At 36.8% G+C, this 27,261-nt stretch overlaps 1 protein-coding gene across 1 annotated transcript in view; it reads left to right on the top strand.

Moving 5' to 3' along the window:
• The window catches only part of Hpse2 (heparanase 2 (inactive)), a 763,300-nt gene that overhangs the window by 529,441 nt on the left and 206,598 nt on the right, over nt 1-27,261 (top strand). Inside the window, exon 6 of the mRNA XM_005407665.2 lies at nt 3,557-3,604. Within this exon, the coding sequence (XP_005407722.1) occupies nt 3,557-3,604 (48 nt within the window). The remainder of the gene's footprint in view (nt 1-3,556; nt 3,605-27,261) is intronic.

Genomic DNA, 27,261 nt, shown 5'->3' with positions numbered 1-27,261 from the left:
AAGGAAGAGAGCTTTATTTGACTCATGGTTTCGGGGAGTTCAGTTCATGGTTGGTTGGCCTGAAGATAGACAGCACAGTGGAAGGGCTAGCAGAGGAAAGCATGGCAGCCACGAATCACAGAGAGAGAGAAAGGGAGGGTAGGAATGAGCTTAGGATAAGCATACACTCTTCCAGGTCACACCCCAGTGACTCACCTCTTCCTACTCTCACTTTCTAATAGCACACTGAGCTATGAACTCATCAATGCATTGATGTCTATAGTGCTCCCATGATCCAATCGCCTTTCCAAAACTCCATCTCTGACATTTTTTTATGTAAACTATAACACTCTGGTCTTGATATGTTCAACTTTGAAAGGGAGGATGAGAAATGTTAGACAAATTTACAGCTAACAGCTTCAAGTGATTAACATTAACATATGGAGTTGAGTAGGAGTGTGACTCAAAGTTTAAGGTAGTAAAGAAACCAGCTATAGACTTAGTGAATAGTCAGTGCTTTTAGCAAAAGCAGCCTTTAAATCCCTATTACATGGCCAGCCTGACCTTACAGTTCCCTTTCCTATTCCCTGACTTCTAGCCACACTAAGTCCTTTGACTTTCCTTTGCTTTATCTGTACTATTCTTTGACTGGGCTGCTCCTCATAGCAACGTCTTGCCCTCTTTTCAATGTCACAATGTCATACATGACATGAAGGTTTTCTCAATCCTTTCCTCTAACACCATAAAAAATAAACCTAACAATTCTTTTAACTATGATCCCATACCAGTTAGTTTGTACTAGTACGGCACACAGGGTCTCTGATGATTAATTGTCTACATGTCTGTCTCCTAGGCTTCACTGTGGCTCTTGTAGCAATGGCCTTGAGTCAGTCAGTCAGCACATTGTCTAGCAAACACTGAAGTGTTCAATTCCATGAGACAAAACTAACAGCCAGATAAGGTACTCAGCCATTTATCTATTTGTATAAATACAGTAGTCTTTTCTCAAGGCAAAAATTCAACAGATGCTTTTGCCTTTTAGAGTTATACTATACTTCCTAAGCCTCACTGAAAATAGCCTGGCAAAAGCACAGGTTGCTAGAGAGCAGAAAGGATTCAGAATCAGAACCTGGATTTAGTCTATATTAGCTCTATGAATTTGAATAAGTTATATATATTTACATTGCCCATCTCCCTAATGGGGTTGTTTTTAAGATTATGCAAAATTATGCATAGAGGAAGCTGAGAACATTTTATAATAAAAAAGCTCTAGAAATGTCAGTATTGTTATCATGATGATTTTTGTATGAATATAGTTTCACATGAAATATTTCTATTTCTGAGATTTTAGAAATTGTTTTTTGGGGGAATTTCTTATATATATATATATATATATATATATATATATATATATATATATTTTAAATGACTTTGGGTCTAAGATGGTCTAGGTTTTCTAACTTTTAAAATATCATGGAGACAAGGTCCAAAATTTCATCTCCCTCTTTATTTCTAAGACTTCTTACTTCTAACAGCACTGTCAGGTGTCCACTCCTTATCATACAAAAATAGCAGCAGTTGTATTTTAGATATTGATATATCTTTTCCTCCCTATATTTTTTTGTTTCCTTTCTGTCCATTCCAGCAGATGCTGGCTGTGTACATGGCTGACTCTGGATTGCACATGGCAGGGTGAAAAAAGCAAATGTATAAGATTTTCTGGCTTTTTAATTCTAAATGGGGATTAGCAGGCATAGGGCAAAAATAGTGAAGAAATAGTGAAGCTACTCTCTCAAACTCAAAAGACTTTCCTGGGATGGGAAGAGGAGATGAGGTAAGGAGAAAGAGAAATCCAAGCATTTCAAAAGCAGTAACCTACATCCCAAGGAGTACCCTTAGGAGGAATGGCATGACCCCATAAAATGACTGTCGCGTATCTGGAGATGTTATTTCTCTAGCTAGCAAGGAAGCTAATAATCTGTAAAATCAGATCACTAACATCCATATCATCAAGCAACACAATTATGAGAAATGTAAGAAATATCACAAGTGACCTGCTAGTATTAACTAGTTACTCAGGGGATGTTATATTCCCAAAAATCCATATTGACACCTTGGTCTTACTCATCATTCCATTTCATCACTTAATCATCCCCATGCTCCATTCTTGTCATTGGTCTGGACTGTTGAAAGGGAGAAAAACCAAAGCCAAAACCAAAACCATGGCAGACAAGAGCCTAGTCAGGGCCATCAGAGTGGCCTCTTTCTCCTGCTATTCCTCATGCTTCTCTTCCTCCTCCTTCTACCCTGTTTTTCCACCCTTTTTCCAGTCCCGTCTTCTCCTTCTTATTCTTCTTTTATAAGCTTCACTTTTTTACTAACTAAAAGTCCTAATATCCAACCTTTATGGTTCCTCTCATCCATCCTACAGAGCGACACAGTCCTCTTCCTCAGTCCCAGCAAAGCAGAGCCTGTTTAGGTGGTTCACAGCAACACCTTTGTCCATGCATCTCTCTGGCCAGATTATGCTAGGGTAGGGCAGGGATAGCACTTTCCAGACCAAGCACTTTCCAGTCTCCTTCCCTAGTGAAGGATTCTTTGGTTGTGAAGTACAATTAGAGATTTTCCTTTTGAAGAAAAGTCTTCCCTCCTGCCAGGGTTTCAGGAATGAAAAGAATATCTCAAAGAACTGAGATGTTCCCTCTGATTTTCTATCTCCCAGAGTAATAACAGCTAGTATAGCATAGGGCCTCAGAACATGTGTATGGAGAGAAGTTAGATAGATATTTGAGTTACCAACACACATTCAATTTATGATACCCTGTGGCATCTGTGAGTCCCAGATGCATCCTCCTGGCTCTGTGGCTCTCCTGGAATCTTTGGAAACATTGGGGAATTGCTTGCAGGTTTTGCTGTATGCTAATATGCATGAACCAGGCCTGGTTTTCCTTTTCAGCTGAGCATACTTGTCAGAAAATCCTCAGTTCTCTACTTAGCTGTTCCAAAGTAAATAAGTTTCTCCTTGTAAAGCTCAGTTTCCAAACTCAGACATGTGTGGCAGTCCTTCATTGGTGTATATCTGATAATACCTTATAGCTGTATATATAAATTAGGTGTTCCCATGCTCTTTCCAGGAAGAGAGGCCTGCAGTTTTGCAAAGGCATCTATGGTAGTGTCATACTTGGGAAATATTGTTTATTTTCTAGCACGGATCAGAGTCCTTAGAAAATTCAAAATTGCACAGACAAGTACTTGTAATTACAGGAAGATCAATTTGAGAACTGTTACACTTAACTTGGAAAGTCAGACATAGGTATAGTAATATATTGGGGTTGGTATAGTAATATATTGATTTTCAGGTGGTGGTAGATGTGTGGCGAGCTGAAAGTACAGTTACCTTTACCTTCTTTCTAATTTGGTCTCCAATGCTGTAGATAGACAAAGATTGTGGCTCTGGATCCTCTCAGAGAGCATAGCTGCATGGGACTGATTGCATCTGGGTCTGTTTCCCTTACTTAAACCTTGACAATGTGGTTTACTTTAAGTTGCACTACCTTTTTTTCTATATTACTTGCAGATTCATGAAGGTGGCAGGAAGCACAGTGGATGCGGTTACCTGGCAACAGTAGGTATTCATCATTTTTGTTCCTACTTATTATCAGTTGCTGTGAAATCAAATATACTTAGTAGTGATCATGGTCATGGTTGACATTTAATAAGATCCTTTATTTGTTGAGAAAAATTGAAGATTGAAAGTTGTTCTCAGCACATGCTAACTCATAGTACTATAATTTTCTTTTATTGTTTTTTCAAACACAAAGTGAGACATAACAAAACAACAAAAAACATTTGGGAGAGCTCAACTATTATGTACATTTTTAATCTGTCCTGAGTGAAGACAGTGGCACTGTAAGCGTGTATCCATTTTTCCATGGCTTTTTCTTTGGGGAATAAACTTCTTTCTTTAAGAGAAAAAATAGTTTTAATTGTTTGATGTATCATGTGAAAATAGAAACACTTCATTAGATTATAGCAGTGATGTTAATTAGTGCCAAGCAATTCATAATATGAACCACATTTTTTAAAAATAAGGAAAGAATCGAGAGAATAAAGCAGTCTGAGGAGAGAAGACAAACCCTAACACTCCAGGCAGAAGCTTCCAGTGACAAAGACCTGTTATCCCCCAAGGGTAGCTCAGCATGGAAGAATAATTGTGTGATATATAAATATTCTTTATGTATCTTTATGGATTGTGTGCCAGGACATCTAGCACTGTCCCACAATATGTCACCTATTTTATGCTGAAATCTTGATCTTCTCCAAGAAATCTGTCCCACAACATCTCAGTCATCTCCCATTTAATCTGGTGCTCATGACTCAGACATCTGTGCTCTTGTTTGAGACCCAGCTAGCCTATGGCCAGCTCTGGCCAGCTTTCTCCATTACTCTAACCCTTCCCACCTAGTTTCTGTACTCGTCTTCTCTGTTCTGTGTTTCTAATGGGTCACTCTATCCATGGTAGATTGAAGACAGGTGTGAAAGAAAGAGAAGTGAATGGAATCTTTATTAACTACATCAAAAAGATTTTTGGTTTGTGGGTAATTAATAATCTCAATCTCAATGCGGAATATTTTAGTTTATTGGGGAGTTTGTTTGTTTGTTTTTGGTTTTGGGTTTTGGGAAATTTTTGAGACAGAGTCTCACTATGTATTTTAGGCTAGCCTTAAACTCATGGTGATCCTCCCGCTTCAGCCTCCTGAGTGCTGGTATTATAGGAGTCCACCCTCATGCCCAGCTATTTTAGTTTATATTCATATTATTGGTTTATTAAGCATTTTTCAAATATTTTCAGAAATTCTTATCCTTCTTTAATTTGTATTAATAAATTATGGATTAGGTCTGAAGATCTTGTTATTCCCCTGCTTAAAACCCCACAGTGTCTTCTCCCTTTTGCACTTAGAATGAAAGCCAGACTCTGTACCCTGGTATGTAGTTTTTGGCTTCTGCTGCCTTCTGTTCTCCTTTAGTTCTACTTTTCCTAATGGTGTGTCCCAACCCACTGGGAACCTTTCAGTTCTTTGAAAGTTCACATAGCTGTGACTCTCAAGATCTTTGTATGTGCTCTTTGTATGTCACTCTTTGTATGGTTCTGTCCGTCTCATCTTTAAGGTCTTACCCTACTCATCATTTCTTCAGACATACTTTCCCTGAGGGTCTTCCTTCTTTTTCTTAGTTCGATTTTGCTTCCATAAGAAGAAATAACTTATAATTTATAATTATTCTTATGATAACTAGTTTCTTTAAATTTGTTTTCCTCTTCCAGGAGAGTGATATTTAATTCATCAACTGCTTCTTCAGTCAATTGTTTACTGGGCACTTACTATGGGGAAAATAACAATGACAGTAAAACTAATAATGTACCATGAATTATTCTGAAATTTTATATGCCTTATCATATTGAGCTACATAAGAGCTGAGGTGGGATTTTTTTTTTTTACTTCTGTTTTCCTACAACTTAGAGGAAGTTACAGAAAATCTAAAGATTATAAAGAAAGTGATAAATTTTGGACTTGAAATTTGGTCTATTTCAATGCAAGGGCCGTTGCCTCAATTCTTATTGCTTTGACGACAAGGCATTGTCCCTTTACTGAAATCCTGTCCAGTCTCCTCAACAAAGACTTATCTGGATAACATAGTACAAAGCCTAAAGCCTGAAGAATATATAGGATTTGTAGAAAGGATAATGAGCTCAGAGGAAGAAAACCGCTGGCTAGGAACATATGGCTTCAATTACCATGGCTGACAGAGAGGAATCAGAAAAAAACTTTCTCTCTATTCAAGCACTCTCCTTGGCGCAAATGGAATGAAAGGAGAATGGTATATTTTTATAATGGGGAAATACACTTAATCAATAAATTTATTATTCACTGACTACTAAAAATCATTGATCATGTGTCAAGATATAATTATCACCTTTTTGTAACCATGCCAGCCTTCCCCCACCCCTGCCTCAAAGCAGACAGAAAGTTTTGTTTCTCTTGGTTTCAGGATCAGCACATTTGGGGACAATAAATAGCACCTGGAATGTACTATTTATCCCACCCAGCCATGTTTTCAGTCAAGACTTGGAGAGTCATATAGGAACCTATGAGATCTGCCAGGAGGACTCAGGGAAAATCAAAGGCCTATGCCATGTTTCTCCAAACCCAAGAAATGTGGAGGTGAAAAATTCTTAATAAAGTAAAGACTATCAGGGGTAACTGTCAGAAAGAAAAGGATGGGAGGAACTAACAGAGTTTTTTAATGTATGGAGTGATAAATGGGTATATAGATCGCCAAAAGCATCAATTCAATATTAGGATTTTGAGCTTAGAAGTTGAACAACTAGAACTTGACTCTAATGTCATGACTCTGTGGTTAGACTTTTTGATTTGGAAGGACACGCTCTTGCACTTGGTATATTGGGGACCAAAATATTTGACTTAATTGCTGGTCCTGCCCACTAACTCATGCAGAAAACTCAGCATGAGCTAGTGAGATAAAGTTGTCATTATAAGCATAGTGGAGCAACTTATATCAGCATTATCCTATAGGTAACAATGATAAAACCTGGGTATATATTTTTAAAAAACAAAATTAAAGCCCTGGAGAGCGACTGAAAGGAGGCAGAAAATAATACAAGGCAGTCAATCCTTGAAAGAAATAGAAGGTAAGAGTTACTTTTATGACTGTTTCCCTATGGTTACTTAGCAGTCCATGCATTCTGAGTTATCTAGAACTCAAACAGTTGAATCAAGTTGAGTTGTCGGAAATCAGTGGCTGAAACTTCAGGATGGAAACCTCAGAAAGAAAAAACTACAAAGGAGAAATTCCAAATATGCATGTAAACTCCCTGAAATCTTTGCCTGAACCCTGAAATTCATATATTCATGGTAGGCCCCAGGGAGCCTGGAGGAAAGCAACAGCTGGAACCCTGGAAAAGTTGAATAGAGATTTTAGCTGCTGTCTGTCACAAGACAAAGGTTGGAATTTGAATGTCATATAGTTGGAAGGATCTGACAAACACTCTGTGTTTTCCAGTCAAACCTGAAAGGAATCCAGGACTAAGGATTTGCCCTAACTCTAAAGTATTGCCAAAACAGACTTTCCCAACTTGTGAGCTGATGTCTCCCCAAACAAGATAATCATTCCTTCAGCTTCCTGCTAGATCCAGAAAACACTCTTCTGTCTCTACAGTATATTATCCACACTTTCTAGTACACAATTGTTTAAAAAATAGACGTGCAAAGAAGTAGGAATATGTGACCCGTAGCCAAGAGAATAAGCAATAAGTAGAAACCCTGAGATTACCCAGATTAGAATTAACTGACAAAGATTTTAAAGAAAATATTGTAAATATTCAAAGATTTAAAGGGAACATGCCCATATTGAGGTATTACATAGGAAATATCAGCAGTGAAATGGAAACTATAAAATACCCTCAAGTGACTATTCTACTCTTTACTTCTATAATATAAACTTTTTTAGTTTCCACATAAAAGCGAGAATATGCAGTATTTGTCTCTCTGTGACTGATCTGTGTCCCATAACCTATTGTCCCCCAGGCTTATCCAGGCTGCCACAAATGATAGGATTTTATTCTTTTTTATGGCTGACTATAACTATAAATGGGTATATTTTATTTTTTGTCTTATATACATGTAAAAATGCAGACAAAATACCACAAAGGATGAGACAGGGAGAAGGCAGTAGGAGGAAATATACTATTGCAGTGTTCCTTTACAGAAAGTACTACAATATGTAAAGAAATTACAGTAAGGGTAAAAATTGTATTCCTGGAGGAATCGTTTAGAAATAGTGGCAAAAATTAGCTTAAAAGGCCTTTTTTTGAATTAGAATACTAAAAAATAGTGAATTAAGCTTTTAAAAATCAAGAAAGATTATTTCTCAGTCTTTTGGCTAAGATCAAGTGTAAAATGCAGGAAAGGATGAACAGGAGAATAAAAATAAATGGAGAAAATAAATACGTGGGGAAAATGGAAATTGAATAGCAAAACAGTAGACCTAACCACAACCACATTAATTATATTAAGTGTGAAGTTCTAAGCACTATAGTTAAAAGGCAAAGATTATCAGATTGCATGCTATGGAAGACCTAACCGTATTCTGTCTATAGTAGCCACATATAAAGACACAGGTAAATTAAATATAAAAAGAAGAGAATGACATACCATACAAGCATAAGCATCTAGTGAAGCTATATTAATAATTGACATATTAGACATCAAAAAGCGAGTATTTCCAATAAAAAAGAGACCATTTATAAGGATATAAGGTTTAGTTTACCAGGAACACATAGTAATCATAAGTAGATGCGCATGTGATAGGCGGAATAATATTCCGTTCCCCAAGATGTCTGCATCCTAATATCCAGGACTTATAAATATGTTAGATTAAATGGAAAAGGGGAACTAAGTTTACAGACAGAATCAAAGCTCTAAAGAAGGGAGTTTATACTGAATTTTCTGGATGGACCCAATGTAACCATGAAGGGAAAAGGGAGAGAAAAGAGGAGGCATGCGGACATTTAATTACAGAAGAGGAAGGTATAACGATCCAGTGTAAGGTTGATTTGACCTGCCATTTCTGCCTTTAAAGATGGAAGAAGGGGACCATAACCTAAGGAATGTGGGCAGCCTTTAGAAACTGGAAAGGGGAAGGAAATATATTCTCCCTTAGCATCTCCAAAAGGAAAACAGGTCTCTCAATACCTTAATTTTAGCTCAGTGAGACCCTCTTTGATGTTTACCTATCAAATTATAAGATTACAAATTTGGATTGTTTTAAGACACTGCCTATGATCATTTACATAGAGCAGCAATAGAAAATTAATATAGTACCTAATAATATAAAGTTAAAATATACTAAGAAAGCACTAACAGAATCAAAGGGGAAAAATAAACAAATCTACTATCATAACCAGGGATTTTAAAACACCTCTTTCAGAAATTAATAGGATAATGAGCCAGGCGTGGTGGTGCACACCTGTAATCCCAGTACTCGGGAGGCTGAGGCAGGAGGAGGCCTCTAACTCCTTGTGAGTTAGAGGCCAGTGTGGGCTACAAAGTGAGTTTAAGACCAGCCTGAACTGCACAGTGAGACCCTATCTCAATAAGACAAAAAAAAAAAAAAAAAAGGATAATGACATGAAAATAAAAACAAAATGGATAAAGAAGATTTGAATAATACTATCCATCAGCTTGAAGTAATTGACTTTTGTAGAATATAATTGAACACATTCTTTTCATTTATATGTGGAACATTCACCAAGATAAACCACAAAGAAGTCTAAATAACTCTGAAAGTATTGAAATTGTGGACAGTATGGTTTAAATGACAAAAATTGAGGTTGATATTTGTAATAAAATGTGTACACATTTAGAAATCAATACAATTAAAAATAATCTATAGGTCACAGATGAAATATTTAAAAGTAGAAAATACTTTACATGATTATGAAAATATATTGCATCAAGTGACATTTAGCAAAAGCAGAGCCTTAAGAGAAATTTACATTCTAATATGCTCATATTAGAAGAGAATTTAAAATCAGTGATTTTAATTTCTGACTGAAGAAGCTAGAAAAAGAACAAAATAAACCCAAACTAATTAAGTGAATGAGGGGCTGGGGATTTAGCTCAGTGGCAAAGCGCCTGCCTGGCAAGCACAAGGTCGTGAGTTTGGTTCCCGGTACCGGAGAAACACCAAAAAATAAAAAATAAAAAAGTGAATGAAGGGGGCTGGGGATTTAGCTCAGCGACAAAAGCGCCTGCCTGGCAAGCGCAAGGTCGTGAGTTCGGTTCCCGGTACCGGAGAAAAACCAAAAAAAAACAAACAAACAAACAAAAAAAACAAATATAAGGTCCCACATCTCAGATCTAAATCAAGATAAAGCTGTCTCAGACTGTGACCTGCTATGGAATCCTGCACAGTCCTCTCAGTAAAAAAGTGAATGAAACAAAATTAAAAGTAATCAATAAGTCAGAAAACCAACTGTTTCTTCTGAAAGATCAAAAATTTGAAAAGCTCTATCTTGACTAAAGGGGTGGAGGAGGAGGAAAATAAAGAAGAGAGGAAACTAAGGAAGAATGAGAATGAAAGTATCAAGAATGAAAGAGAGATTTTCACTCTATATCCCACAGACATTAAAAGTATAATGAAGGAATACTGTCAACAACCTCATACCAACAAATTTGACAACTGAGGTAGATAAATTCTTTGAAAAACACAACTTACAAAAATCACATAAGAAGTATAAATCTGGTAACACTCAGACGTTCTTTCTTACCTTTCCTTATCCTCACCTGGACCAGTTACCTCTGTGCTTCCTGAGCAGCTATAATCCTGGAATCTTCTTTTACCATCATTCGAGGAGTTCCTTTTGCCTGTCTTACTTATTGGATCCATGCCTATCTTTGAGTTTTACTCCCTTTTTGGTGGAGCATTTCTCCTGGAAACTCCTAAGAAAAGATAAATGAAAGGTAAATATGTTGAAATGGTGTATTAGTTTGATTTGTGTTTGATTTACTCAGATTTCTCTCCAATTGTGACATTTTATTCTCTTTTTCCTTGTAACTATTGAAAAACCTAGTGCTTTTAAAATTTTCCAATTCTTTTATTTGCCATGGTTTTTCTCTCTTGTTACTTTAAATATCTTCTCCCTGGCCCCAGTGATCTTTTATGTGGACATTTTCAAAATTCTGTTTTCCAGGTATGTGGTAGACACTCACAATCTGAAATTCATATCCTTCACTTTATGAAAATTTTCCCAAAATTTATGTCTTTAATGACATTCTTCTTTCTATTGTTTTTCCACTCTGTGTAGAACTGCTAGTGGTCAAATATTGGAATTTCTTAAACAGTACTTTGATTTTTCTGTGATATTTAAACTCATATATCTGATTTATTTCACTTAGCATTATAGCCTCAAGGTGCATCCCTATTTTCCTACAAATGATGCAAGTTTATCTTTATGGCACAGTTGTGTGAATTCCACATTCCGTTGTGCATGCATACCACATTTTTTAATCCATTGATTTGTAGGTGGACAGATAAGCTGCTTCCAAGATTTAGCTATTATGAATTATGTTGCTATAAACAATGGTATGCATGTATCACTTTATCAAGGAGTTCTTAAATGAAGCTGATATTTTTTGTTTCATTGAAAGGCATATGATATTGACTACAAGTAGAGTTTGATGCTCTTGAGTTGATTTATACTGATACTTGTTATTTTACTCATTTTTGCTTTAGCCCATCAGTCCAAATATTAACTAACACAGGTTTTGCAGTACTAACCATGAGAGTAAAATAAATGATTTAAATATATATATATGATCATCATTTGTATTTATTTCCAAGCTTCATTAAGGATTAGTAGCTGCTAATAAATGATAATTATATCTATTAATTTATGCATTTGTAATGCAAAAATATACTTTTACTAATGAAATATTAACTTTGTTTTCATGTTTGCAGTTAAATCTTTAGTGTATTATTGAAAATTGCTCCTAGCATGATTTTCTTTATTGACCTTTCATCTAATGAGCATTCAGCAATGCCATTGTACAAGCAACTAATAATCTCTCAGCTAATCTCTATCCCAGCCAATGGAGTTCAATAACTTACCTCTAAAATACTTTTCTAAATTTTAAAATTTCAAAATAGTTTTATGGTGTTATTGGAAAATAAGGTAACAAAATATTCTTATTTCCTAAAATATTAGGATGTCAAAATAATAAGTTATTGCATAATTCTGGGGTTACTGTTATTGTAGGTATTATGAAAATAGCTTATAAGAACACAGTATTGGTACCAAACTGAGTTGACCATTGAAAATATACATATGTGTACCTGTCCTAATTACTTTTCTCATTGCTGAGACAAAATACTCAACACCCAAAGCTCAAGGAAGAATGATTTATTTGGCTCACAATTTGTAGAGGTTTCAGTCCATAATTGGCTGGCTCCAAGGCAGGGCAGCAGGGTAGACAGGCTTTGCAGAAGAGACACAGTTCATGGTGGAAAGAAGGTAGCAAAGCAAGAAGAAAAGGTACAAGACAAGCCTCTTTCTGTCCTTTATGTTGTATAAAGACTACCAGGATTAGGGCAGTGCCAAAGAAACCAGTGGGCTGATTTAGTAGTCACCCACCCTTAATCCATTGTACCATGAATCAATCAAACACCCTAGATCTAGTCACCTCTGAAGAAGGCTCACCTATGAAATGAGTCTCTCAGGGGACATCTAAACACAAGCCATAACAATATCCCAAAACCGTTATTTAGAAAGGTCCAGAAAACAAGAATACAAGTATATATGCTCGTCTGTTAATTACCAAAACAATGACATAATCATACATATAAACTCTGGAAAATGCCACTATATTATTCTAAAGTAATGAGAGTTAAAAGAGGCAAATAATGTGTAGTATTATTGTAAAAAATAAATATGATCTCAAAGACTGTTGAAAAAGTCTTTGTGTCTTAGTTACTTTTCTCATTTGCTGGGACAAAAAATTCAACACCTAAAAGTTAAGGGAGGAATGGTTTATATCAGCTCAGTGTGTAGAGGTTTCAGTCCATAGGTGGCTATTCCAAGGCAGAGTAGCATAGCAGAGAGGCATGACAGAGGAGAAACAGTTCATGGCATGACAGACAGAAAGCAGCCAGCAGAAAGCAGCCAGCAGAAAGCAGCCAGCCTCTGTTTCCCTTTCATCCCATCCAGGCTAACAGCCTTTTGCGTCATGCCACCCAGATCTACGCTAATTCCAACCAGTGGACTAATTTAGTATCACACACCCTTAATCCAAGTATCACACACCCTAGACCCAGCCAGTCCTGATCTATGACCACATGAGGCCCTGGGGAACATCTAGACACAACTCATAACATTTAGGTACCTCCAGAAACCCTTGAACCACACCCTTGAAACTGCTGATGTAGAGTGAAAGTGGGCATCTGAGAGTCTAGTTATTCTCAGGTCTCTTGTTTCCATTCACCATCCCTTCTTTTTCAAAGGCACCTGGTTGTTTCTAGTTCCTGAACCTTCCTGGGGCTGTACTGCATGAATCAGCAGACTTTAAGCTTCTCTCATCACAGATATAGAATTCAGCTTTCTCTGGTCAGCTATGTCAATAATCACACATTCCTTGTTGTTAAATACCAGCATTTTAATTGATATTTTTGTTCAGTTCTCTTACCTTCTGTGTTAATGCCTTTTATTTTTTGTTTTATTTTGTTACTATGTTAAGGAGGATTAGAGAGGGAGCCTTTGTTTTTTAAACTATCATGTTTAATGTGAAAGCCTACCATCTGTATTTACCCCCTTCTAGAATTAGCTTCATAAGACAAATTTAAAATTTTAGCTTCCAAAAAATACAAAGTTGATTTTTAATATTAACGAAGTTAGCCAAACCCAGATGTTCTCCATGCATAGGCCCACTGGGCAATGAAAAGATTAAGAAGAAACCTGATTGGGTGGTCCAGATACCTGTATTTTTAAGAACTTCTTCAGATGGTTCTGAGGGTTAGTGAGGACTGAGAACTATTTCCCTGGAGCCGTCTTACTGAACATAGTAACCTATGGATGTTGAAATCCGCAGAGCTACTCAAAGTGATTTTTCTGTCCCAGCAGCCTAAGTATCACTTGGACATGTGTTAGAAACAGATTTTGTACCTCATCACAGACCCACTGAATTGGAAACATTGAGAATGAGACCCAGTAGTCTGTTTTAACAATCCTTTCAAATGATACTGATATTTTTGGAAGTTTAAGAACCACTGCCATAAATGATGACTGGCTATATCTGATTTCTATTTTTTATTGGTACATGTTTGCAGTACATAATGATTGCATTCCTTGTGGGGATTTAGTACATGTACATAATACAACTTAATTCCTTTTTTCACCTCCTTTGCTCCCCTAAAAGACATCCATCACCGTATTTTTTGGCATAATAGTTTCTTCTGTAGCTTCTTTTCTGACATGTGAATAGGGTCAAAGACATAAAAAAAAATTGTCTACCCTTGTCATCTTAATCATAGCTTCAAGAAACAGCATTCCATACTTTTTTTCCTATATGAGTCAGCATTTTCTTTGGCCTTAGACTATGCTCATATACAACATTCATTGCTCTTTCAAAAATATAAAATATAGTGGATACACTACAGCTGAAAATGTAAAGAGATTTTTATAATTTAGATTGCAGCTATACTCAAAAAGCATAAAAATGAACATTTTTAAAACGTTGTTCCAACAGCAATTATGAATTTTCCTATAACATCAGTATACGTGAGCAAAATGACTCTGGGAATAACATCTATTGAAATTTCATGAATATTTCCAGGAGCAATGGGATGTTAGAATGACTTGCTATGCAACGGTTCTGCATAAAAGGAAAAGCTGAACAAATCTATCGCACAAAACAAAATTTTAGAGTCAAAATTCTAAGAAAATGAGAACCATATTTGGAAAATATTTAATGAAGTTATTCATATTACATGCTGTAAACATGAGCTAAGATTAATAATATTAATAGGAGTGAAATAGGGAAAGGGGAATTAAAGGAAGACAGAGGGAGGGGTGGGAAAAAGAGGATTAAAAAAGAAAGAAGCTGCATTAAGTACATGTATCCACTCCCCAAGATGACTATCAACTGCATATACTGCAAATATGTACTAATAAAAAATAAAACAATATTTGGAAGCAAAAAATCTATAAGGTTATAGATCATGGTTTGGAAGTAGAACAAGGGCTTTAAAGCAAATAGGTCTGGAGAGAATTCTTCTGACCCTTAAATTTGAGGTCTTGAGGAAAAAGTAAATTTTTTGGAGCTCAGTTTTCTCATCTATAAAGTGGGATTAATATCCAACTCACAAAACTGCTGTGAGGACTAAATGAGCTAACATGAAAAGCACTTGGCCAAGTACACACAATATCTTATACCCTCATAAGATATTAGTTCTGTCTTTCTATTATCTCATAAATCTATTTGTATTTATAAAATATCTTACTATAAAATATATACATATTTGGCACATATTCTACTTGTGAACATTTTTACAGTACTCTGAAGATGTTTTAAGACTCTAATCTATAGCCTTTCCATCCTAGGAGGAAAACAGATGGTTCTATAGAAGAAACCCTGTTATCCTTTATTAATTTATACAAAAAATTTTCTTGAGTACCTACTATGTGCAGGTACTGTGATAGATATTATGAATAAGCAAGGGAGCAAAAGAGACACTATATTTTCCTTTTTAGTACTTAGTGGGATTCTAGTTAGGAAGAAGTTTATTATTCTAGTAATGATTTCTGCAAGTAACACTTGTTCTTTTTGTTCTGGAAAACAGGGTACAAGGAAAAGGGGCTGCAACTCAAAGAAGTAAGAATCACAATAGAAAAAACAAGTCTGGGTCCCAGGGAAACTTATGCCTAGATAAATATCTATTGCAGAGTATTTTAAAAGGAGAGGATAGGGCGGGAAGGGAGCTATTAATGACTGGTGAAGGTTGCTTGCAAAAAGAGAAAAAGAGCAAAAGTGAGAAAGTACATTCTAAAAGGAAGTAAAATTAAAGAGCTCATTATCTTAAAGAAAAGACTATGTATATACACATCCCTGTATCTGTAGTCTATAAGTTATGTATACACAGAAATGTGACACATAGCCCTTTGCCATATAACAGACTTAAATTAAAATCTGTAGCACATATGTTAGTTACAGTTTAGATTGAAAATATCCCCCTAAGTCCCACATTCAGAGGTGAGATATGGTTAGAAAGGGCAGGAGTCACTAGAGATGTGATTTGGAAGGGCGTAGTCTCTGCCCTCTCCCTTCTGTTCTTTGTCATGCATAAACAGAATTCCTCCACCACTCCATTTCTGCCTTGTGGCCAGCCAACCATAGACTGAATCTACTGAAACTGTGAGCCAAATTAAACTTCTCCTCCTATAAATTATGGGTATCAGCTTGTTATGGCTGATACATTGTATCAATTGAAAAGTCTAGAAGCTTAATGAAATAACTCAGCAATTCTATATCCTAGGGTGTAATGGACATGCCCTTACTGTTGTCCATTGTGTCAACTTGAGAAGTTTAGAAGCTTAACTAAATGATCCGGCAGGGGGCCAGGGTCCTCACTTTGTAAATATCCTGAGCATGTGCGAGACAAGGGCACAGAGACAGTGTGAGCGCTACACCCACCCAAGGGCAGGCGGCCAACATAAGGGAAGAAAAGAGGCTTGCTCCTCCCCCATTTTACTCTTGTTGTTTTAGCTGTCTTCTACTACCTTGATGTGTTGCCCCTGTGCCATGCTACCCTGCTTTGGATCTAGTTGATTATAGATTGAAACCTCTATAAACTGTGAGCTAAATACACCTACCTTCCTTAATTTTGAGCCTCAGCAATGAGAGAAAAGTAACTAAGGCATGGGTGTTTTGTCCCAGCAACAGGAAAGTGACTAATACAACCTACCAGCTATGTAACCTTTGACAAGTTAGTCAGCACCTTCTTAAACCACCATAATTTCATAAAGTAGATATAATAACACCTGTGACCAAGGTAGTGGGCTCCTTACCAGTGTAGCTTTCCCCTCACCCTAGCTCTGGAAGGCAGTGTGGTCTCCACCATTGCTCCCACCTCAGGGATCCCTGGTGAAGCTCACATGCTTTATCTACTGTTGATATGGTGGAGGGGTAAGCTACTCCCTTCTCATTTCAGAATGTATGCAGATACATAAAATCCCAAAGAAGGCTTAATTTGGCATTACCTCCAGATCCCTGTAATAAAACTCAAAACCACATACTCAATACAGTGAAAAAAATGGAACTTTGCATCCTCTAATTCTCTTGGGCCTTAATTTCTAGATTTAAGTGTGAAATATGATGGCCAAGACTTCATGGAGTCCCCTGATAGTTGCCCCCTCAGTCAGTGAAGAGTGTCCTCCACGAACCCTCTTCTCCACAGCCTCTCAGTCATTTTTTTCTTTTTCTCTGCTCCAGATACTCACCCTCCAATTCACTACAGGTATACAGCTAGCCGAAGGAGCTAACTGAGTTCTTCTGGTTCACTGAGTAGCAGAGTGGTCTTAGGAAAATTGTAATGATCCCTTTAGTAGGGCCTAAGGCTAGATCCTACAAAAGAGGGTAGTGTTTCACTGAGAATTAGATATTTAAAGTCAAGGGATAAACAATGTTGTATCTTACTCTATGTTACTTAAAGAGTAAGGTCAGAGGGTCATAAGACTGCCTGAACGTTTAAAATTGTAATAGAATTTGAGCAAGCTCTACCTCTGTCCAAAGGAGCCTCTTCTGTCTAAGGAGGGAAAATTTGAGAAATGGTGCTTAGTTTTATTAGTGTAGCTAATAACACCTGTAACTCATTAAAGCCTTCCAAGCACATCATACATATTATAACAGGGCCATCTGCTAAATGTATGGATACTAAAATAATTGCCTCTAGAGATATACTGGATTTGACATCCCCCACTATCTTTGTGTCAGGTGCCTGTTGTCCTTATCTCAATCACTGGAGTCCACCTGAGGGGTCCTGAATGGTTAAATCTATCTGTTCTGCAACTGCATAGGAAATTAGGGAGTACCAGCTTGAACTTAGAAATTACTTAGCCACTCTATAAAATAAGTATTGTACTACTCTGGAGTCAGACTGTCTAACTTTGCATCCTGGCTCTATACTTTTCTTAGACAACTCATTTAACTGCACTGAGTCTCAGCTTTTGCATACATAAAATAGATATTCATTTATTTTTTTAAAAAATTATTGAACATTTACTCTGGGCCAGGCACTTGGAATATGTCAGTGAATAAAACAAAGAAAAATTCCTGCCCTTGTAGAGTTTACATCTGGGAGCAATGTCCACCTCTATCTGGGTAGACAGATAGAATAATAATAAAGAGAAAATATAATAAGTAAGTTATAGAATATTAAAAGATCAAAAATCAGAATTCAGAAAATGCTGAAGGGAGGAGAGCAGATTGAAGTTTAATAAACTGATCTTTTAGAAAGTGAGATTTGATCCAAAATGTTAAAAAGTGAATAAATTAGCTAAACAGACACCCTGGAGAAAAATACCCTAGGCAGAGAGGAGATTAATTGAAGGCTCTCAAATGGTAGTGGGTCTTCTGGATCATGATAGTTTCCGCTACAGGGTTATTGTGAGAACAAATGAGATGGTGCATATAAAGTATTCAGCATTGTACTTGCAACTGTATCTAATAAGTTTTCGTTATGATGATTATCATTATTATGGAAATCACATATTTAAGTGTTCAACAAGTTGTAGAATCTTGAAATATGACCCACAGCACATTCTTGCAATGGAAAATTTTGAAGTTGCTATTTTCATATACATGTATATGAAAGAATATATATATTATAATTTTATATACCCATATATATTCTTGGCTTTTAAATAGAACACCGATTTTTTAAATGTATTTATTATCTCAGAATAATTTTCTCCCTCGGCAAGAGCCGTGAAAACAGTTGTTAACTATGTTATGCAGCTAAATGGAAGATGTAAATAATGTTGGCAGGTCTTCAGTTATTTTCGTCAAGCTGTTACTATCCAAAGCACCTTTGCAGTGGTGGTGAACCTATGGCACGTGTGCTGCAGTGGGCTGTTTGATATCACTGAAAGCTCTAAAAGGTTCACCATCACGGCTTTAGGGGGACTTTCCAACATTTCTAGCCAATCAAACCATCTTTCCATTTTAGAAGAGTGTGAGTTTTTGTTATTAGAATTCTATTTTGCTACCTCAACGTGTAAAGATATAGAGGAATAGAAACTCTTGCATGCACAGTGTTTGGTGTAGTATATTATATGGGGATGAAGATGAAAGTAAAAGGTAGGAACCAACATTAACTGAAAGCCTTTCATGTGCCAACTATTATTGTAGCTTCCTTATATAAAGTTAAATCCTAGAAGGCCATACCATCATGACAGTAAAGGGTGGTCCAGATCAGCACCACGAGCATCACCTTGAGATTTTATGAAGAGAAACTCCTGGACCCACCTTAGATCTGCTGAGTAGACACCCACATTCTAGTAAAACCCCCCAGGTGTTTCAAATGCACAGTAAAGTCTAACAAGTACTTCTCTAATAACATGAGTACATTAACACGCTCTTCCTTAAATGAGGTAAGCAAGCTTCAGGGAGAACACATACTTTACCTGTCTAAGGACAAACAACTAGAAAATGATAGTCCAGGGCTGCACTGAGGTCTGTTCACACAGCATCATCTAAGCTCTTTCCACTACACTATTTCCAACATGGGTTCTTTTTAATAGGATACCTCATAACCTATCTTATAGAAAAAAAAAAGAAACTTCTCAGTTTCCACTTGGATATACTTTGAAAGCATTTGCTCAGACAGGCTGAGTATAAACACCTGGTCTAAAGAAGCAGGCTGGGAAGATGATAATTGAATTTGTGTGTGGCTGTGGTGGAGGAGTCACACACTCCCCTTCTCTGCTGAGGAAACCTGCTTTTCTGTTGAATTAGGGAGCCCAAGTGTAATTGCTGGCAGGATTCTCTCCAAATCCTTCTCTGGTGAACAGAAGACAAGAGCGAATGGAAAGGGCAAACGATGGCCTGAGGAGATGAACAATCTGGCACATGAGACAGAGAATGTCTTTTTTATGAGCAAGGAGGTATTTTTATGGTTTGCCTTGAGTGAATAGCCTATGATGTTGGGAAAACAGACTGGTAACAGCTGGACCACACTTTGGATCAGCTGCCACAACAACTTGAAACATTTGTGTCTAGTGTCATTTGATCCCTTTAAGAGCCGTATTACCTCAGTGTAGATGTTTGACTTTCAGAGTTACTCCGTGCAGTGAGCATATCTGTTTGATTGTAGTCCTCGGATTACATGCAGTGTTAATTATACTCATTTGGGAGTTTTGACTCAATGATTACAGAAGGTGGCAACTCACAGGTGACTGGAACCTGAACCTTATAGAACCATCCTTTATTTACAACCAATCTGATATCCAGGGGCAAACCATACCTGATAGCATCTTGGAAAATCATTAAAATAGTAACACACCAAATTTTAAATTTTTGGTTATATATTTTCTCTTTCTCATCTCAACTTTTCAATTGTAATTTCAGTGTAAGTTGTTAGTATTTACATTAAATTTTGTTGGAAAACTAAAGGCTGAGTGAATTCTGGGACTTATCCAGACAGAAATTTGTTCCTAGAAAAAGTGCTCATCTTTTCCCCTTTGATTAAAAAGAAAAAAGGTCAACTACCCTTATCCTATTTCCCAAATTTATGGCAGCTGGAAGTAGAGGTCCTGATAAACTTGTATTACCTTGTCTCCGCCTACCACCACTGTTTTTGCAACTCATGGCTCCTTTCTGAGGAAAAAAGTTCTCAAAAGAGCATTCAGGAAAAAAAATAATATCATTAGAAGCTATGGAGGATGGTTTTGAGAATGTGTAGGGTGTAATTTTATTAGTCTAAAGTTACATGGCTGTTACTGGGGTCAGGCAGTTTCCTAAACAATATATAGTGTTGTCAGACAACAGCATAACTGTGTTTTTTTGCTGGTATTTTGATGCAAAAGTGGAGAGCTGTTTCCTGTCATTTCTTTCTCATTTTACTCCTCCCTTTTCTCTTCATTTCCTGTAAATAAACAGAAACAAAATCAAAGTAACATAAAAGAACCACCACCAACAAACACTTCCGTTAAAATTATATGCTTTCCTGTAGAAGTCAGGGAATTCAAAATTTCCTGTAGTTTAGAAATTCATTTACAGTACAGTGTTTTTCCAATGTGTTTTCAACTTTCACACAAAATACTTGAATGTGAACTGCATGGAAAATATAGCCAAACATTACCAGTGCTTCAATATTTACATTTCCTGTTCTGTGTGGGTAATTTTGTAAATTTAAGGTCAGCCTCCTAGGTTTAGAGGGAGACAAGGAGAGCCCAGCTGTGTTTGGAAAATGCCCTTCCCTTTTGGAAATTTGACAGGACCCAAGTGAAAGGATACTGTAGTTATTTCCTTGTAGCGCGGAGAATGTTATTTCACAGAGTCTAGTTTTGACATAAGGAAGGCACAAAGCCTCTGGTCCAGGCCGTGTACAATCAGGAGCATCACCACCAGCAACAGACTTTTAACGCATGACCAAAAAAATTGCCTCAGCATAAAGAATGAGTAGGCTACTGGAAGCTGGCACTGAAAATCCTAGGAATACTTGCAGTCACAGGGCCTTTCCCAGACCTTTACCCCTTACTGCAGGAACCAAACGTTTAAGGTAATCAGTCCTTTTACAATTCTGATGAAAGCTATCGATCATAGGAAAATGTATATATGTATATGAAGAAATATACATATATGCACACATACACATTCACACACACACACACACACAATTTTACATGACATTTCAAAGATTTTATGGAATCCCTGGAGCCCATCTGTGGATCTTGTAAGGAATCCAAGGATCTTTGTTAGGAACTAGATTCGAGCATTTTTCCTCCTGCTCTCATACCCGCACGCCAAACTACTAATTTGTAGGCTCCCAAGTACTTTTTAAAATGCTTTTGGAGCTGAATACAACAAGGGCCTAGAATACTAACATAAATTAACTTATTTTGATATAATAAGCGGGACAGGAAAGGGGTTGTGGGTTTTTCTTAGTTCCCACTTACATTGCCATTTTTAAAATTTCTTATTGAGAGGCTTTATTTTTCATCACTTCTTTGTCTAATCTTCAATCCTCAAGATGAAATCACTATATAATGAAAAATTATGTAAAACATAATGAAAATATATATTTATGCCATATACTATTATTACAAAAAATTATTAAAATAAGGAAACTAACCTGTTGGGCCAAGAACACTCATGCAGAAAAAGAGCAGTTCTGAGTAACAGAGCTTGGAGCAATGGTCTTCTAAATGTTGAGCAAGGGCTGGGGATTTAGCTCAGTGGCACAGCGCCTGCCTGGCAAGTGTGAGGTTGTGAGTTCGATTCCTGGTACTGGAAAAACAAACAAACAAAAAAAACAAAACAAAAAAAACCTAAATGTTGAGCAAGCATTCGCTTTTACAACACAGTAGTTCCTGGGATGAATAGATCAATAAGTAAATAGGCATTATGCCACACTACTAAATAAGATTCAAGTAAAGCAAAAATAGCAATCATCACTGACAACCTATTAACAATATAAGAATAATTTACAAATTGCATTTTAAAGTGTTTGATTATGGACTATATACATCATGAAAAATCTAGTTCTTTAATCACCACTTTTCTATTCTATGCTTTCTTCCCACCTGGAGTTCAATAGTAGTATTTTTTAAATGTGTAATTAGGTATCTGTCACTTTTGTTTTTCCTTTGTGTTTTTTTTTAAATTAGTACACATTTTCAGTACAGAATGATTACATTCATCATGAAAAGTTGGTACACATACATAACACATCTTAATTCTTTTTCCATCTATTTTTTTCTCTTCCCTTCCAACTGCACTCTTTCCTTATCCTCCCATCAGCCTCTCTATCTCTTTTGTCCTTATAGTCTATCTTTTACTTTGCTCTTTATACTTTGGGTTTCTCATATAAGAGAAACCATGTGATACTTAAGTTTGTGTGTGTGATTTATTTCACTTAACATTATGGTCTCAAGCTGCATCCATTTTCCTACAAATGACTCAAATTTATCTCTTCTTATTGCAGATTAGCACTTTACTGTAGGTAAATACCAGTTTCTTTATCTATATATCTGTTGATGAACATACAGACCACTTCCAAGATGTAACTATTATAAATCATACTGCTATTAACATGGGTATAGATGTATCATTGTAATATAATGTCTCTAACACTTTTGGGTGATACCTCAAAGGGAAATAGCTGTGTCAAATAGAATTTCTTGTTTTAGGTTTTTAGTGGTTGTATTAGTTTATATTGTTACCAACAATGAAAAACGGTTCCATTTTCCCTTTAAACTTACATTTTTGCTATCTAATTTCTTGTTGTTAGGCATTCTTTCTGAAATAAAATGGAGCCACAATGTTGTTTCAATTTGCGTTTGTCTAATGGCCAGAGATGTTGAACATTTTTTCATGTGCTTATTGGCCATTTGTATGTCTTCTTTGAAAAATGTCTGTTCGTTTCAGCTGCTAATTTTTTTATTGGATCTTATTTTGGAGGGTCTAAGTTTTTTGAGTTCTTTATATATCCTAGATATTGGTCCTCTGTCCAAGGAATAGCTGGCAAAAATTTTTCCCCATTCTGTAGTTTGTCTGTTCACTCTGTTGGTTGTTTCCTTTGTTGTGCAGAAGCCTTTTAATTTTATATGATCTCATCAGTTGATTATTGGTGTTACTTCTTGTGCACTGAGATTCTGTTCAGATCTATCCTTGCCTATGCTTTTTCCTTCAAGACTTTGCCCTAATTTATCTTCCAGCACATTGTTTCTGTTTTAATATTTAGACATTTAATCCATTTTAGTTTAGTACATGATGAGAGATATGGGCCCAGGTTCAATCTTCTTCATGTGGTTAGCCAGTTTTTCCAGCACCATTTGTTAAACAGGCTATCTTTCTTCCACTAAGTTTTTGGCCCTTTTATCAGGTAGGTAGCTGAATGTGCTTGGAGTTGTTCTGCATACTCTATTCTGTTCCTTTGATCCACGTGTCTGTTTTTTTGCCAATAACATGCTTTTCTAATCACGATAGCTTTGTACTATAACATGAAATCCAGAAATAGGATTCCTCCTGACTTGCTTTTGTTGCTCAAAATTGCTTGTTCTCTTCGAGGTCTCTTCTGGTTCCATATGAATTGTAGTATTGCTTTCTCTGATTCTGTGAGGAATGCTGTTGGTATATTTATTATTAAGATTGCATTAAATTTGTTTATTCATCTTGGAAGTGTGGTCAATTTGCCTATCCAGCAACAGAGGATATCTTTCCATTTTCTGATATTACCCTTCAATCTCCTTTTACAGAGTGCTGTAGTTTTCACTGTAAAGGTCTTTCATTTTATTGGATCAGTTGTGTCTACCAATTTTTTGGATGGTTCTTGTAATAAAAGACTCTACCTAAGATGTGTCCTAGTGTGTTGGCTGGATAGGCTATACTGGCTTTGATTTCAGGTGAATACAACTGTGTAATGTCTATTTAAATGTTTTAGCTGTAATGAACATCACTTATGTCTGGGAGTGCCTCAGTGGGTTAGGCTTCAGGAATTTAAGGAATTGATCTTCCCTGTAAGGTGTAGTTCTCTTATGCAGGATGGGTTTACCAGTGGCTCCCCAGACTATGGGCACATATCAGTACCTCATGTTAATCTTAACATTAGTTGATAGGTACAACTGCAAATACAGAGCATTCATTAATTTCATAGTGCATGTGGGCATGGACACAATACAACGTGCCCAGTAGTGGAGTTGGACGCCTGTCAGTATATGAGGGGGGTCAGGCAATACTAGTGGACCCAGGCAAAGCACCTATTAGTGCCTGAAAGCTGTACGAGTACATAGTAGGACCATAGGGGCTAAGCTAGAATGATGGGCTTCTTAGCTGCTTATCAGGGATAAGGGAGGATGAATAAGATTATCTATCTACTTCTTCTGATTTTGCAGTCTGAGTCACTCAGGACAGACTATATAACCTCTTCCATGAGTACGTGGATGGGTGGGGATTAGCTGCTTTCCAGAAGTCTTACGAGACTAATCAGGCCAGGCTATACAATTGCTTTCCAGAGATAGAGGAAGGTAGATAGGACAATCTGTGGGTTCATGGGGGCAGGCCACCGTGCTGCGGGGGTCAGGTGCTTTGCAGGACAAAAGAGGACAGCTTCAAATGGCATTATGCAGGAGCAGCCTGAGTGGAAGAAGGTGTAATGTGGGCTGGGCTCTTCCTCTAAGGAAATTCAGTGGTATGGTTTCCCCACCAGTACCCCAAACTGGTCTCCAGTGGCTGTTATGGTTGATACATTGTGTCAGCATAAGGAGACTAGAGGTTTGGTTAAGTGACTCAGCAGTTCTACATCCGGGGTGAAAAGGACATACGCTTCCTGCTCTAGGATGATTTTTGGTATTCATCCTGAGCCTGTGCAAGAGAAGGGCACTGAGATGGTGTAGGCATGGGCAGATAGCCAATGTACAATATATGGAGGGAAAGGAGGCTTGCTTCCCCCCGCTTTCTGCTGTTGCTGCTTTTGCTGTCTTCTCCTGCTTTGAAGTGTTGCCCTTGTGCCATGCCACCCTGCCTTGGAGTCAGCTGATTATAGACTGATACCTCCACAAACTGTAAGCTAAATAAACCCTTCCTTCCTTCATTTTTTTTTTTTTTTTTTTTTTTTGGTTTTTTCTCCGGTACCGGGAACTGAACTCACGACCTTGCACTTGCCAGGCAGGCGCTTTTGCCGCTGAGCTAAATCCCCAGCCCCTCCTTCCTTCATTTTGGGCACTGGGTATTTGTCTCAGCAATGAGAGAAAAGTAACCAAGACAGTGGCCTGTAAGTATCTATAGTGTTAGTGGGAATTGATGGGTGCCTCCTGCTTATCATTTTCCTGCAAAGAGAAATTGTACGTGGTTGTGGATTGATTATAACTGTAGGGATAGGATGGCAGATGCTATATGCTTAGTGTTCCTTCTTTAAAAAGCCATCACGTGTATCTCCAGGGTCTGTGCTGTCTCTGCCACATACTCATTGCACCTTGGCACTCTACCTCAAACTCTCTGCTGGAATGGCTATTGTTTTTTCTTTGGTTTAATCCTGTTCATGGAAGGCATGTGCAGGTGTCTCTAGTTAACCATCTTAGTGAAGTCACTTTGGTTTTTGTTGTTGTTGTTGTTGTTTTATTTCAAGAAATAAAAGAAGGAAAACATTAACAAACAGACATCCATTTACAAAATAGCATAAGAACAGTACAAACAAAACAGAGTTACAGACAAAGTTGTAGGGAATTAACAATGGTTGTTGTATTACTTACTGACATCTTCAAAGTGGTTTCTCAAGAAAACAAGCAGAGGGGCTGGGGATTTATCTCAGCAGCAAAGCGCCTGCCTGGCAAGCGCAAGGTCATGAGTTCAATTCCTGACACCGGAAAGAAAAAAAAAAAAAAAAAGAGATGTACAAGACTGATCAAACAAGTAATCATTCACTGTCCCTTTCTGTGGAGTAATAGAAGATAATAGTACAGCTATGTTAGCGATCCTGTATATACATACTTACATAATTTCCCTTTCTTTCCCTTTCCTTTTCCCACACGCCAGTTGCCCTTCACTTTTGAGCATTTTCCTTTCATTTCATAATGTCTATCATACCTCTCAGTTTTTATTCACGCTTTCAGGTCTTCCACTAGTAAAACTATACAATTCTTACACACACAGGTCTGATTTATTAGTGAAGTCACTTTGAACCAATTTTCTTCTTAATAGAAATAAGAATGATAACTGTCAAATTTCAGTATAAGTTGCTGATACTATTTTTTCATGAACTTTACCAAATGAATGCGAACATAGTATATTCCTTGTGGAGCCAGTTTATAGCTTTATGACCAATCACATAGGACTCAGAGTTTAGAAGAGCCTTGTACTTAGATTATTGACCTGTGCCCATGGTCTTGAGATTGTTAATAATTTTTAACAAGTGATCTCACATGTTGATTTTTATTTGGTTCTACAATTTTTGAAGCTAGATCTAATTCCTAGTGATGATGTTTGAGCTGTTTTCCTGTTTTAAGATTTTTTAATGAAAATACAGGGAAGATTATCAAATATCTGCCTAAGCCAGTGCAGCCAGAGGTACCAAAAAAAGAATTATAATAAATAGCATTATTCAGTATGATTCTGTTTTACTTTCAAAATGACAAACGCTGAAATTGTTTTTTTCAATTACCTCAGGTTAATATTACCCAACTATTTTATCATAGAAAACTAATCCTTTCAGTTAACAGGATTACCACTTATATGAGCCACATATTTGTTATATCCATTGTATTTTATATGCATCATCTTTTTAATCCTTATGCAAGCATGAAAGTTTGGCATTGTTGTCCCTTCTAGCAGATGAGTAAGACAAGGATCAAACTGCTTTATTAAGGGGTCTAAGACTGAAAACTAGGTTTGTTTACTTATTTATTTATTTATTTATTTATTTATTTATTTATTTGGGAGTGCACCACCACCACCAGCTGTTCCCTTCTTATGAGGAGATTTTTTTTTTTTTTTTTTT

The sequence above is a fragment of the Chinchilla lanigera genome, unplaced genomic scaffold, assembly GCF_000276665.1.
Source record: "Chinchilla lanigera isolate Chin_1 unplaced genomic scaffold, ChiLan1.0 scaffold00106, whole genome shotgun sequence".
Classification (NCBI taxonomy): domain Eukaryota; kingdom Metazoa; phylum Chordata; class Mammalia; order Rodentia; family Chinchillidae; genus Chinchilla; species Chinchilla lanigera.
Note: the sequence above shows the minus strand (reverse complement) of the source record. Positions and strands in the feature narration are given on the sequence as shown.